At 46.9% G+C, this 13,097-nt stretch overlaps 1 protein-coding gene across 1 annotated transcript; it reads right to left on the minus strand.

Moving 5' to 3' along the window:
• Positions 1-2,691: 2,691 nt before the first annotated feature.
• Positions 2,692-3,120, minus strand: LOC114174389 (uncharacterized). Its single transcript, XM_028059229.1, has one exon. The coding sequence runs from the start codon at positions 3,118-3,120 to the stop codon at positions 2,692-2,694; it is 429 nt and encodes a 142-aa protein (XP_027915030.1).
• Positions 3,121-13,097: the final 9,977 nt, after the last annotated feature.

The raw sequence follows: 13,097 nt of genomic DNA on the forward strand, positions 1-13,097 counted from the left end.
TACATGAAATACCGGGTGGAGGTTCGCCAACTGAGGGGGTAAGGCAATCTCATAGGCCGCTGGCCCAATCCTCCTCGAAATCTGATAAGGACCAAGGAACTTAGGAGATAGCTTCTTTGAGCGGAGAGCCCTTCCCACTCGAGTGGTTCGGGTCACCCTTAAGAAAACATGATCTCCGGCTGCGAACTCCAAAGGCCTCCTCCTGCGGTCGACATAATACTTTTTTCTATTTTGCGAAGCCTACATTTTGTTCCTCACCAATCTTACCTTCTCGGTGGTCTGTTCCAATAACTCTGGTCCAACCAACACCGCCTCCGCATCCTGATACCAACACAAATAAGTCCTACACTTCCGGCCATAAAGAGCCTCGCATGGAAGCTATTGTTGTAGGTGAACTCAATCAATGGTAACACTTCATCCCAAGCGCCCAAGTGATCTAGTATGCATGTCCGTAGCAAGTCCTCAATTGATTGGATCGTCCTCTCTGACTGACTATCTTTTTGAGGATGATAGGCTGAACTCATCGTGGGCTTGCTTCCCAAAGCCCCCTGTAGTGTTTGCCAAAAATGGGAAGTAAACCGTGGATCCCTATCTGATACGATGCTCGAGGGCACTCCATGCAGCCTCACAATCTCCTTAATGTACAACTGAGCCAATTTAGTCATCGACATCCTCAGATTCATCGCCAAAGAGTGATCACTCTTAGTCAATCGATCCACTATGACCCAGATGGTGTCGTTTCCCCTAAAAGTTCGTGGCAAATGGGTCACAAAGTCCATCGAGATGCTGTCCCATTTCCACACCGGTATCTCTAAGGGCTGCATAATCCCACCGGGTCTCTGATGCTCCACCTTTGCCTTCTGATAGGTCAGATAGGCAGACACGTACTGTGCCACCTCCTTCTTCATGCCTTGCCACCAGAAATTTTCCTTGAGGTCCTGGTACATCTTAGTCATGCCCGGATGCAAACTAAGACGACTTTTATGTCCTTCCTCTAGGATCAACTTCTTCACCTCAACATTGTCAGGCACACACACTCTGCCCTTGAATCGTAGGATGCCGTCATTATCCAATGCAAAATCCCTTGTCTCCTCTGATCCAAGTTGCTCTTTAACTCTGTTTAGACTAGCATCCAACAATTGTCTTTCTCTAATTGAGTCCAAGAAGTCAGTAGATATAGTCAGGTTACTACATCTGATAAATTCTGATTCCAATTCCACCTAGAGCTTCATGTCTCTGAACTTCTCCAACAGTTCCACCTCCTTGATCATGAGGTGTGCGGTATGCACTGCCTTCCTACTCAGCGCATCAGCCACCACATTCGCCTTCCCTGGATGATATAAAAGCTCAAAATCATAATCCTTCAAGAATTCCATCCATCTTCTCTGCCTCATGTTCAGTTCCTTCTGATCAAATAGATATTTAAGGCTCTTGTGATCACTGAATATGCGGAATTGGGCACCGTAGAGGTAGTGCCTCCAGATCTTCAAGGCAAACACAATAGCCGCCAACTCCAAGTCATGTGTTGGGTAGTTTCTCTCATGCACATTTAGTTGCCTCGAAGCGTAGGCCACTGCTTTCTTCTCTTGCATCAACACACAACCCAGCCCTAGGTGAGAGGCATCACAATAAACCTCAAAGGGCTTTCCAACATCGGGTATCACTAGGATTGGAGCACTCGTCAACCTCCGCTTAAGCTGTTGGAAGCTTTCCTCACACTTATCTGTCCAAGTGAAAGGTTGGTCCTTTTATGTGAGTTGTGTCTAAGGCGCCACTATCTTGGAGAATCCCTCTATGAATCTCCTATAGTAGCCAGCTAGTCCTACGAAGCTTCTGATTTCGGTTGCTAACTTGGGACTTTCCCACTTAACCACTGCATCAACCTTCGCTGGATCCACCGCAATGCCCTGTGCCGATATCACGTGGTCCAAGAATTGTACCTCATCCATCAGAACTCGCACTTGGACAGTTTGGCATACAACTATTTCTCTCTCAAGACACCAAGCACTAGTCTCAGATGCTCGGCGTGCTCCTCTTGAGTCTTGGAGTAGATAAGAATGTCATCAATGAACACCACGACAAATTTATCTAGGAATGGTCCAAAGATCCGGTTCATGTAGTCCATGAACACCGCCGGAGCATTGGTCACACCAAAAGGCATGACCACATACTCATAGTGTCCATACCGGGACCTGAAGGTCGTTTTTTGTACATCATCTACCTTCACTAGAATTTGATGGTATCCTGACCCCAAATCAATCTTCGAGAACACTAACGATCCGTGCAACTGATCCATCAAGTCATCAATTCTGGAGAGGGGGTACTCATTCTTGATCGTCATCTTATTCAGTTGCCTATAGTCCACACACAGACGCTAACTCCCATCCTTCTTCTTTACCAACAACACTGGCGCTCCCCAAGGTGAAGTACTAGGCCAGATAAATTGCTTCCTCAACAACTCCTCTATCTATTTCTTAAGCTCCACTAACTCTGCCGGGGCCATCCGGTATGGAGCCATCGACACTGGCCCGGTTCCAGGTACCAAGTCAATCGAGAACTCTACTTCTCTGGGAACACATCCTCAAACTCGTGTACTACTGGTATGGCCGATGTCCCTTCCTCCTACTCCAACTCCAGATGAGTGAAAATTATGAAGCATTGCACGCCCCTCTGAATCTCCCTCACGACTCCCTAGGATGATAACAACTCAGGCTCCTTTGAGTTGGGAAACAACAACCTTTTCTCTCGACAATCTATAAGGATGCGGTTGGCAAATAGGCAATCCATCCCCAAGATCACTTCCAACTCTTGTAGAGGTAGGCAGATCAGATTCACTTTGTACCTCCGTCCTTCTACCTCTACCGGACACCTAGCACACAAGGACGACGTCCTGACCAAACCCGATGCTGGAGTAGACACCACAAGTTCACACTGCAGCTCACACACCAGCAGACTCAACTTTTTCACACATGCATCTGACACAAATGAGTGTGTCGCTCCAGAGTCATATAGCACACAACAAGCCTTCCCAACTATCAAACAATGACCTATAATAAGGTTACCTGAACCCGCTGCCTTAGCTCTAGTCATGGCGTATACTCTGCCCGATGCCTGAGGCATGTTGCCTCCTCTCCTTTACTGGTTCTAAGCTGGGGCTGGAACTGGGGGACGTGTCGTTGTCCTCGTGAGGGTGGGGCAATCCCTACCGAAGTGGCCTTCCTTGCCACAATTGTTGCACCTCTTGAAGCCTGCAGTTGGGGGCAAACATTTCTCTTGTGCGGTCCCCCACACTAGTAGCACTGAATTTTGCTCTGCTGGGAAGAAGACTCCCTAGACCCCTGAGACTGGAAATGGTGCCTAGTATAGGGTTTCCTCCTCTCCTCGTGCCTATGCCTGGACCCAGATAGTCCTCCCACTCTTTGCTGGGATGGGTGCTGAGTTTCCACCTCCACCTTCATCTTCTCCATGACCCTTGCCTTCTCCACCAAGGCTGCAAAGTCCTTGATGGATAGCGGGGCCACTATCAAACGAAGGTCTCCATGGAGGCCATTCTCGAATTTCCTACATCGCCACTCTTCATCCAGTGGCATGGTGTAGAAATGACTGAGGTGCTTGAACTTTTCTGCATACTTAGCCATTGACTTGCTTCCTTGGGTCAACTATGGGAACTCTACCTCTTTAGCATATTTGACGTTGTCAGGGAAATACTCGGAGAGGAACTTCCTCCTGAAGACATCCTAAGTAACTGGTACCTGCCTCTCCTCCATGATGGACTTCATGCTGATCCACTAGTGCTCAGCCTCACCCGTGAGCATGTACACCACAAACGCTAATCTACTCTCCTCGGGGCACATTTTGGCGTCGAATAACCTCTCAATATCCTTCAGCCACTGATCTGTGACGTCCGGACTGGTCTTCCCATTGAACTTGACTGGATGGTGTTTCAGAAAGTCCTCAAGACTCTATTCCCGATGGTGAGGTCTCGGTTCAGTTTTCCTCCAACTAACGGAGGGCCTTCATGTGTTGTCTGTGAGTGTCCTCAGCAGCCATTCTAGCAGCCTCCATCTGCTGCATTACCAGTTGCTGCTACTCAAGCGATGTCGCCTGCCACTGGATTGATGCTTCATGTTATTGCATCATTGTTGTACTTTATTGCGTCATAGCAGCCACCATTGTTTCTATCGCCCTGGCGATATCTGGTGCGTCACCCTGAGAAGGCTAAGAGTTCCTACGCTGAGGTGCCATGTCACTGGTACACAGGAAAAACAAGAGTTAGACCTGATTAGCTGAGAGCTTAGCTAGCAACATGCAAGTTACAACGGTAGCTAAGCAGGCACACTAGACCATAGATCCTAAGGGTCGACCGCTCTGATAACATAAACGTAACATCCCAATTAAATGGATAACATCAATTTAAATAAAATGCCACATATAAAAATATTAAGAGAGTGCGGAAAACTGGAATATGAAGTACACAGTATCCCAACATATTAATAAAAAAAAGGGAAAAGGCCCACACGACCTAAACAAAGTACAAGGCCTCGTCATGTGCGAGAGGACTACTACTACTAAACTCCCAAAAGCTATGGGTCCCCCAAGTGAGCCCTATAGACGTCCAAGATTCATCAAATCGCAGCATCTCCATTATTATTACCACTGCCAGAAGTTTTCACATCTGCTCACATCAACAAGGTTGATGATCATCGCAAAGGAGGAAACCACACATAACACACAAGCAAGCGAAAGGGTAAGCTAGCGAAGAAGTCATCATATCATACACTAAACATACGATTTCATATTCAAGCATAAATAGCATACATCACATATGAGGTACCAAACCATATAAAAACACCAAGACTTGACTATCCGGATACGCTTAGTGGAATTATGTCCTAGTAGTGAGGCGTCACCACGGGGCCTTCGCGAAATTACACCCTTACAAGAGGCACCACCACGTGGCCTTCGTGGAATTACGTCCTGGCTGTGAGGCACCACCATGTTACCCTCGTGGAATTACGTCCTAGTCTCGAGGCACCATCGTGAACTCTCACCTCGAGATTCATGGAATTAGGTCACATAACTGAGGCACCACTGTGAACTCCCCTTAGAAGGGCCCGCGGAATTATGTCCATATGATGAGGCACCACCACGAGCCCAACTACAAGGGTCATGGGATTACGTCCTACATAAAACATACTCATACATAATCAACCAATCATGGAGTTCCTATGCATATCATTAACATGTCATTTAGTATACATGATCAACCATCAATCATATATCATGCCAAGCTCATCACCAATTAAGTAGCTCCCACCCATAACATACATAGCACATGCATATCCATCCCCTTTATACAATAAATCAATGATCCAGCCCATCAAACAACCAACAATATTCATGAAATGAATCATAGCCAAAACCCAAGCTAGGTCTCGCTCAAACTGAGAGTTCTCGCTCAGGCGAGAGGAGTGCTCTCGCTCAAGCTGTAGACTCTCGCTTAGGCGAGGCTGCGACAATACCCCTGGAAGGTTTCGCGAACTCTCGCTTAGGCGAGGTGGTCTCGTCTGGGCGAGACAGTTCTTTGCTCAAAATATAGCCCCTCGCCTAGGCGAGCGCTCGAGCAGAAAACCTAGGCGAGTTCCCGTTATTCTCGCCTGGGCGAGTATATCAGTGCTCACCACTGTACCACGCATGTTCAATCAGGGATTCATTCATAACAACACCCAAAGCACTTTCACACCATCAGAAGCAACATACTATCACCAAAAACAACACGCGACAGGACCAAAGCACACCAAAAAGTGAATCAAAAACATGAAGTCCAGCTTCCCTTACCTGGAATAAGCTAGTACAAGACTCCCAACCCAGAACTAGCGAGCACAACAACTACGAGTATATCTTAATGAACTAGAAATTAGAGAAACAGAGTGGAAACGAGATTAATAAGGGAACCTCATTTCAAACCCTGATAATAAAGCTAAAATAAGGAGAGAATGTTTGGGCAGTTAACTTACTTGGAACAACGGTCCTCCTAGCTCAACGTAACAGTGAAAGCAAAACCTTAGTTGAGGCTCGCGACTACTCAAGGAGGAGCAGGGATCTTGTGTTTTCTGGAAAATGAGATGGAATGGTGGAGTTAGGTCAGATTAGGGTATTTGGCTCCCTATGGGCGTGCCCTAGGCCCAACTCACAAGAGGCAACCCTTTTAATTTAGGGTAGAAAAGCATAAGGAATTTAATGGGCCTTACAGTCTATCCTCTAATTGACACTCGATATACTTTTCTATGAATCTTACGGTTATATTCTTACTAAAATTAACGTTTTTATTAAATATTTCTATAAATATTTGAAAATTAACTTTAAATTCTATATAAAACATTAAACTTTGGTTTTGTTTTAAACTTGAAATTTAGTTCCTAAACTTATGTGTGACAAGTTATTTGATTTTTAATCTTCACTAAATTTGTATAATATGATACACTTGATGTTTTTATGTATAATGACAAAATTGTTAATTGTTAAAATTAAGTTTAGGGTTTAACTTTTTTTAATAATAAAACTAGAAAAAAAAACTTGTTTAAAAATATTTCTACAAATATTTAATAAAAATTTCAATTTTAGTAACGATATCATCATAAGATTTTTACAAAAACTAGATTGAGTGTCAATTTAAGGAGGAACGATATTGCTTCATTTTTACAAAATTTGGAATTAAATTGAAGCTAAAAACAAATATAGGGACCAAATTGAATCATTTTGACATGTGGCACAACTGTGGAGTGACACGTGTAAAAAATAAAAAAAAAATTAAAAAATTTAAAAAATTTATAAAAACCAGAAATTGACACGTTTTTGTCAAAATTAATAGCAAGTACCAATCATTTTTAAGAAACTGAGGATCAAATTGAGACAAAAAAAACTTAAGGAACAAATTGATATTACTTGACAAATAATAAAGAGACTAAAAGAGAACTTTAACCAAAAATCTTCTTCCTCTACTTATAAATTCTTTCTAGTTGTGGCATTTTTTTGGTTTTCTTATTTTCTCTCATATTTTATATTCTGTACTGGACCTGGTCAACTTAACCATATAAATGACAACCCTCACATATATGCCGGAAACAACCCAAGTACACGACTTGGGCCGGCATGGACATAAACTCGTAACTGAACGAAGGCTAAACTAACAACAAAACGGCCAACCTAGGACAATGTGCGGCCAAGGATGACATCCGACAAGTTGAGAAGTAAACGGATTAGACCGCTCTTAAAGATTTAGTAAAATGGAAGCCCCCGCGTTCAAATAGGTTTTAAGGGCCTGGGTTAGGGCCCAGGCCCACTCGCAGCCCAAGCTAGAGCCCTAGCCAAGGCCTGGCCCATGGGATAATCAGACATAATTAATGCTCTATAAATACGCGTGGACCCTAGTAATTAAAGGTACGCATTCATTAATCACATATTTGACCTTTTTGAGAGTTTTGACTCACTTGAGCTTCGGAGTCCCTTCTGTAGGTAACCCCTCCTGGGTCCAGACCGACATGTGTCAACCGGGAAGAGGCCAACTGAGGAGATAACGGACTACATGGGTAAAGTGACGCTTGTGCCTAACTTATCTTGTTTGTTCTCTGCAGGAACAATTGGCGTTCACCGTGGGGCACGAGATGAACACCTTTAGTACCCGTTTTTCTCCGAAGATGGTTTCCACCCGTAGCAAAGCTGGAGTGAACAAGCAGGAGGATGCTGGTCCCTCAAGACCTGTTGGCATCACCTTTGACCTGGCCGCCATCCTAGACGGCCAAGCGAAGATGCAAGAAGAGCTGGCAGACCTGAAGAAACGCAGTGCTGATGAGATGGAGGTGTTGCGACAAGAGAACTCTCGCCTTAGGCGAAAGATCGAAGTTGATCCCACCCTTAAGGGAAAGGCCAAGGAAACCTCTGAAGCTACAAGGTCCTCGACCTTCCAGCCCACAGAGGAGGAAAGCGAATACAACCCCACCCCTCACACCTTCACCACCACCCAACAAACACACATTCCTTCCACCCATCCCCATACCGCAACCCTAACCCCTGCCGCTACCCTTCCTACCTCCCAGATCCCCTACAGCACACCCACCACCCTACATAACACACATGTTCCACCATACAACCCGCAATACCCTCCAACAAGCAACATCCCCCCTCACAACCGTACCTCTACCTTCCCCGCTATGATCACTCATCCCATCCCACCCCATATGCTCCCCCCCCACCAGCCCAGACGCCGTCACCCCTTCACCGACTTTATCACCAACACCCCTCTTCCTACCTAATGGAAACCCTTCACCCTGGACCGCTATACTGGTGAAACTGACCCTGATGAGCACCTCAAAGTCTACATCACCCATGTCGCCCTGTACACGTCCCAAGACGTAGTCTTCTGCAAAGCCTTCCCCACCACCCTCAAGGGCCCTGCCTTGGAATGGTTCACAACCCTTCCACCTTACTCCATCGACAGCTTCGACGCTCTATCCCACATGTTCTCCATCCATTTTGTTGGCAGCGTCCACACCAAACTACCACAATCTCCCTCCTGGGCATTAGGTAGGAACAAGGTGAACCACTTAGAGCGTTCATAGATCGCTTCAGTAAGGCAGCTCTTCGCACCCCACACCTCAACCAGGAGATGATCCTCCAATGTATTACACTTACCTACAACCCGGCCCCTTCGCCAACAACGTCTACTTCCACCCACCTGCCTCTATGCACGAACTCAAATTGCGTGCAGCCGACTATGTCCGCATGGAGGAGATGCAAACCCTCCATACCAAATTCTGCAATGACTATGCAGCCACCACTGCCAACCCTACCCCGCAACCTCCTCGCCCTGATGTCCGCCCACGCGAACCCTGCCAACCTCGCTTCACCAGATATGCCCCTCTTACCGTAACCCGCTCCCTCATCCTCGATGAAGCCCTACAAGCTGACCTAATCCCTCCACCACGCAAAATAACTACACCTCCTAACACCGATATGACCAAATACTGCCGCTACCAACGCAACCATGGCCACACTACAAAAGAATGCAAAACACTCCAGGATAAAATAGAAGAATTGGTCTGTGCTGGTCACTTTCGCCGTTTCATCCGTCGAGATGACCATCCCTCTCGATCCCGCCACCCGCTCGATCCGACCACAGACGCCCTCCACACGACTCCCGTCACGACAGATGCCCCACCCAACCCACCAACCAAGATCCCGAACCGACATCACCCCTGCCGACCCTCCCCTACGTGGCACCATCAACACCATCTCTGGTTGCTTCGCTAGTGGAGGATCCACTTCTTCTGCTTGAAAGAGACACCTCCGCCATATCCAATCCATCAACCATATCACCCATTCCCACCACAGACGTCGCATGCCTCCCATCATCTTCACAGATGACGACTTTTATGGCCTCGACCATCAACAAGATGACCCCATGGTCATCACTGTTGAAATCGAAAACTACGCTGTTAAGAAAGTCCTTGTTGACCAAGACAGCTCCGTTGACATCCTCTATTGGGCCACATACCAAAAACTCCAACTTCCAGACACAGCTATGGTCCCGTATGACGAACCAATATATGGCTTTTCTGGCGAACCTGCGGTTACATCGACCTCCACACCGTTTTCTGCGATGGCACCCAAACCAAAACCATTCCAATCTGCTTCCTTATCGTCGACGCGCCAACATCCTACAACGTCCTCCTGGGCCGTCCTTCCCGCAACACCCTTGGCGCTGTCGTCTCCACCCCTCATTTGGCCATGAAGTTCCCTTCCCCTTCCGATGAATTCGTCACCATCCACTACGACCAACGCTTGGCACACGAATGCTGCATGGTCAGCCTATGCCCACAACTCCCAATTCAACAAACCAACCATATTGAGCGACCTCTTGGATCCGGCATCGCCCTGTCAGGCGAAGATCTAGACCCTAGAGTAGGTCGGGATGTTCGTTTAGAACCAGTTGAGGAGACTTGCCCCCTAGAGCTTCCCAACGGTCACTCTATCAACCTAGGCACTGGTTTGAACTCTGACGAGCGTGCCATCATCACACCCATCCTCACCAGCAACACAGACCTTTTCGCCTGGTCAGCCGCTGATCTGCCTCGGGTGGACCCTCTAGTGGCATCCCACAAGCTATCCATCTACAAAGAAGCCCGTTATGTATCCTAGAAAAAACGTAAACTTGGCGAAGAGCGCCGACTAGCAGCTAAGGCTGAAGCCGACAAGTTACTGAACGCAGGATTCATAAAAGAAGCTCAGTACACCACTTGGCTTTCTATTGTAGTCTTGGTGAAGAAAGCCAATGGCAAATGGCGGATGTGTGTAGACTACACGGATCTGAACAAGGCCTGCCCTCGCGATGCCTACCCCTTACCCAATATCGATCGACTTGTTGACGGCGCAGTAGGGAATAAGGTGCTTAGTTTTTTGGACGCATACTCCGGATACAACCAAATCCCCATGGCCGTATCTGACATGAACAAAACCGCCTTCATCACGGACGATGCCAACTACTTCTATAAGGTTATGCCTTTTGGTCTCAAGAATGCTGGAGCGACCTACCAACGGCTAATGGACAAGGTTTTCAGCCACCTAATGGGACAATGTGTCGAAGTATATGTTGACGACATGGTTGTCAAGTCCCCAAGCCACCACCAACATGCCGAGGATCTCTCGGCAGTCTTCTCTACGCTACGCCAGTACAACCTCCGCCTCAACCTAGACAAGTGTGTATTCGATGTCGACTGGGGTAAATTCCTTGGTTATATGTTAACCCAATGCGGCATAGAAGCCAATCCCGAAAAATGCAAGGCCATTATCGAGATGCGCAGTCCCATTACCATCAAGGAGGTCCAACGTCTCATAGGCCGCCTCACAGCCATTTCCCGCTTCCTACCCAAACTGGTCGAACAAACCCAACCCATAGTCTAACTCTTAAAGAAATCCACCTGGTTGACGTGGACTGATTGTGAACAAATCTTTCAAAAACTAAAAACCACCCTCACCTCACCACCTATCCTCCACAAGCCGAACACTCACCAACCCCTCCTCGTATACATCACAGCCACCGACTACACCGTCAGTGCCGCGCTTGTCCAAGAAATAGAAGGCACACAACATCCTGTCTACTTCGTTAGCAGGACACTACAGGATCCCGAAACCAGATATCAAATGGTGGAGAAATTGGCCTTATCTTTAGTCCACGCAGCTCGCCGCTTATGCCCATACTTCCAAAACCACAGCATCACCGTCAAAACCGACTACCCAATCCAAAAAATTTTGCAAAAACCAGTTTTAGCTGGATGGATGTCATCCTGGGCCGTCGAGCTGTCGAAATTCAACATTTGCTACGAACCCCATGGCCCCATTAAAGCTCAATTCTTAGATTTTGTCAACGACCTCCAGCACACACCCACAGAGGACCGGTGGACACTTCATGTAGATGGTTCCTCAAACCCAAAAGGTGTCGATGCTGGCATTGTGTTAGAAGGACCCAACGACATCCTCATCGAAAAATCCCTTTCACTTTGCCTTCAAAATGTCAAACAACCAGGCCGAATACGAAGCTATCCTTGCCGGCCTTTCCCTTGCCCACGAAGTAGGTGTCAAAATGCTAACATGCAAAACTGACTCCAAACTCACTGTAGGGCACCTAAATGACGAATTCCAGATTAAAGACCTCATCCTTCTACAATATTACCATCTGGTCCGAACAGTCATTCGATCTGCTTTTGAGCGAGTCCGATCGAACACATCCCAAAAACCGACAACATCAAAGCCGACATCCTCTCTAAATTAGCCAACACCAAATTAAAAAGCCGCCACCGATCCCTATTGCAGCAAACACTATCCACACCCTCCATAACATATACTTGTCAAAACCTAACCCACGCTCCCCCCCAAAGCCATAACTGGACCACCCCCTATATCCAATACCTAAAAACCAGCAACCTCCCATAGGATACGGACAAAACTTGGCTGGCTAAGGTCGCCAGGTATACCATGATAGGCGATGACCTTTACAAACGCGGGTACGGCCAACCCCTCCTCAAATGTGTCACGGCAGAGCAAGCATAGTATATTATTAAAGAGCTACACGAAGGCTTTTGCAGCTACCATTCCGGTGCACGCACCATGGCCACTAGAGTACTTAGAGCCAGGTATTTCTGGCCGACCATAGAAGCAAACTGCCAGGACAATGTCAGAAAGTGCAAACCATGCCGAAAACATGGCAACCTCATCCACCAGAAGCAGGAACAACTCCATCACATAATATCCCCATGGCCCTTCGCAAAATGGGGAATGGACATCCTTGGCCCCTTCTCACCCAGCAAGGGACAAGTGAAATTTCTGATTATAGTCGTCGACTACTTCACCAAATGGATAGAAGCCAAACCACTAACCACTATCACGGCCCAGCAGGTTCAACAATTTGTTTGGAAGGATATTGTATGCAAATATGGCGTCTCACACACCATCATCACCGACAATGGCCGATAATTTATAGATAAGGAGCTAGCCAAATTCTACACTGGCCTGGATATCAAACACATCACAAGTTCTGTAGAACACCCACAAACTAATGGACAAGCAGAGGTGGCCAACAAGGTTATCCTAATGGAACTGCGCAAACGATTAGATAGCGCCAAAGGCCGATGGCCCGAAGAGTTAGTAGAAGTGTTATAGACTTACAAGTGCACCCCTTTTAGCCTAGTTTACGGTGCAGACGCCATAATACTAGTTGAAATTGGCGAACCATCCCTACGCCGAGAACTATACGACCCAACCCATAACCATCAAAACATGGCCACTCATCTCGACCTCCTACCCGAACTCAGAGAAAAAGCCCAGATACGCAATTTAACTGCCAAACGCAGAGCTGCCAAAAAGTATAACACAAACCTATGTCCACGATCGTTCGCAATCGGGGACTTAGTATGGAGAATGGCTAGCAGTGCAAGAAAGAAGGATGGCAAATTCTCTACCAACTGGACGGTCCATACCGCATACGTAAAGACGCAGGGGGAGGAGCCTATCGCCTTGAACATTTGTCTGGGGAAGAGATACCT

Source organism: Vigna unguiculata, chromosome 2 (assembly GCF_037176805.1).
Source record: "Vigna unguiculata cultivar grain cowpea cultivar isolate G323 ecotype 2 chromosome 2, ASM3717680v1, whole genome shotgun sequence".
NCBI lineage: Eukaryota > Viridiplantae > Streptophyta > Magnoliopsida > Fabales > Fabaceae > Vigna > Vigna unguiculata.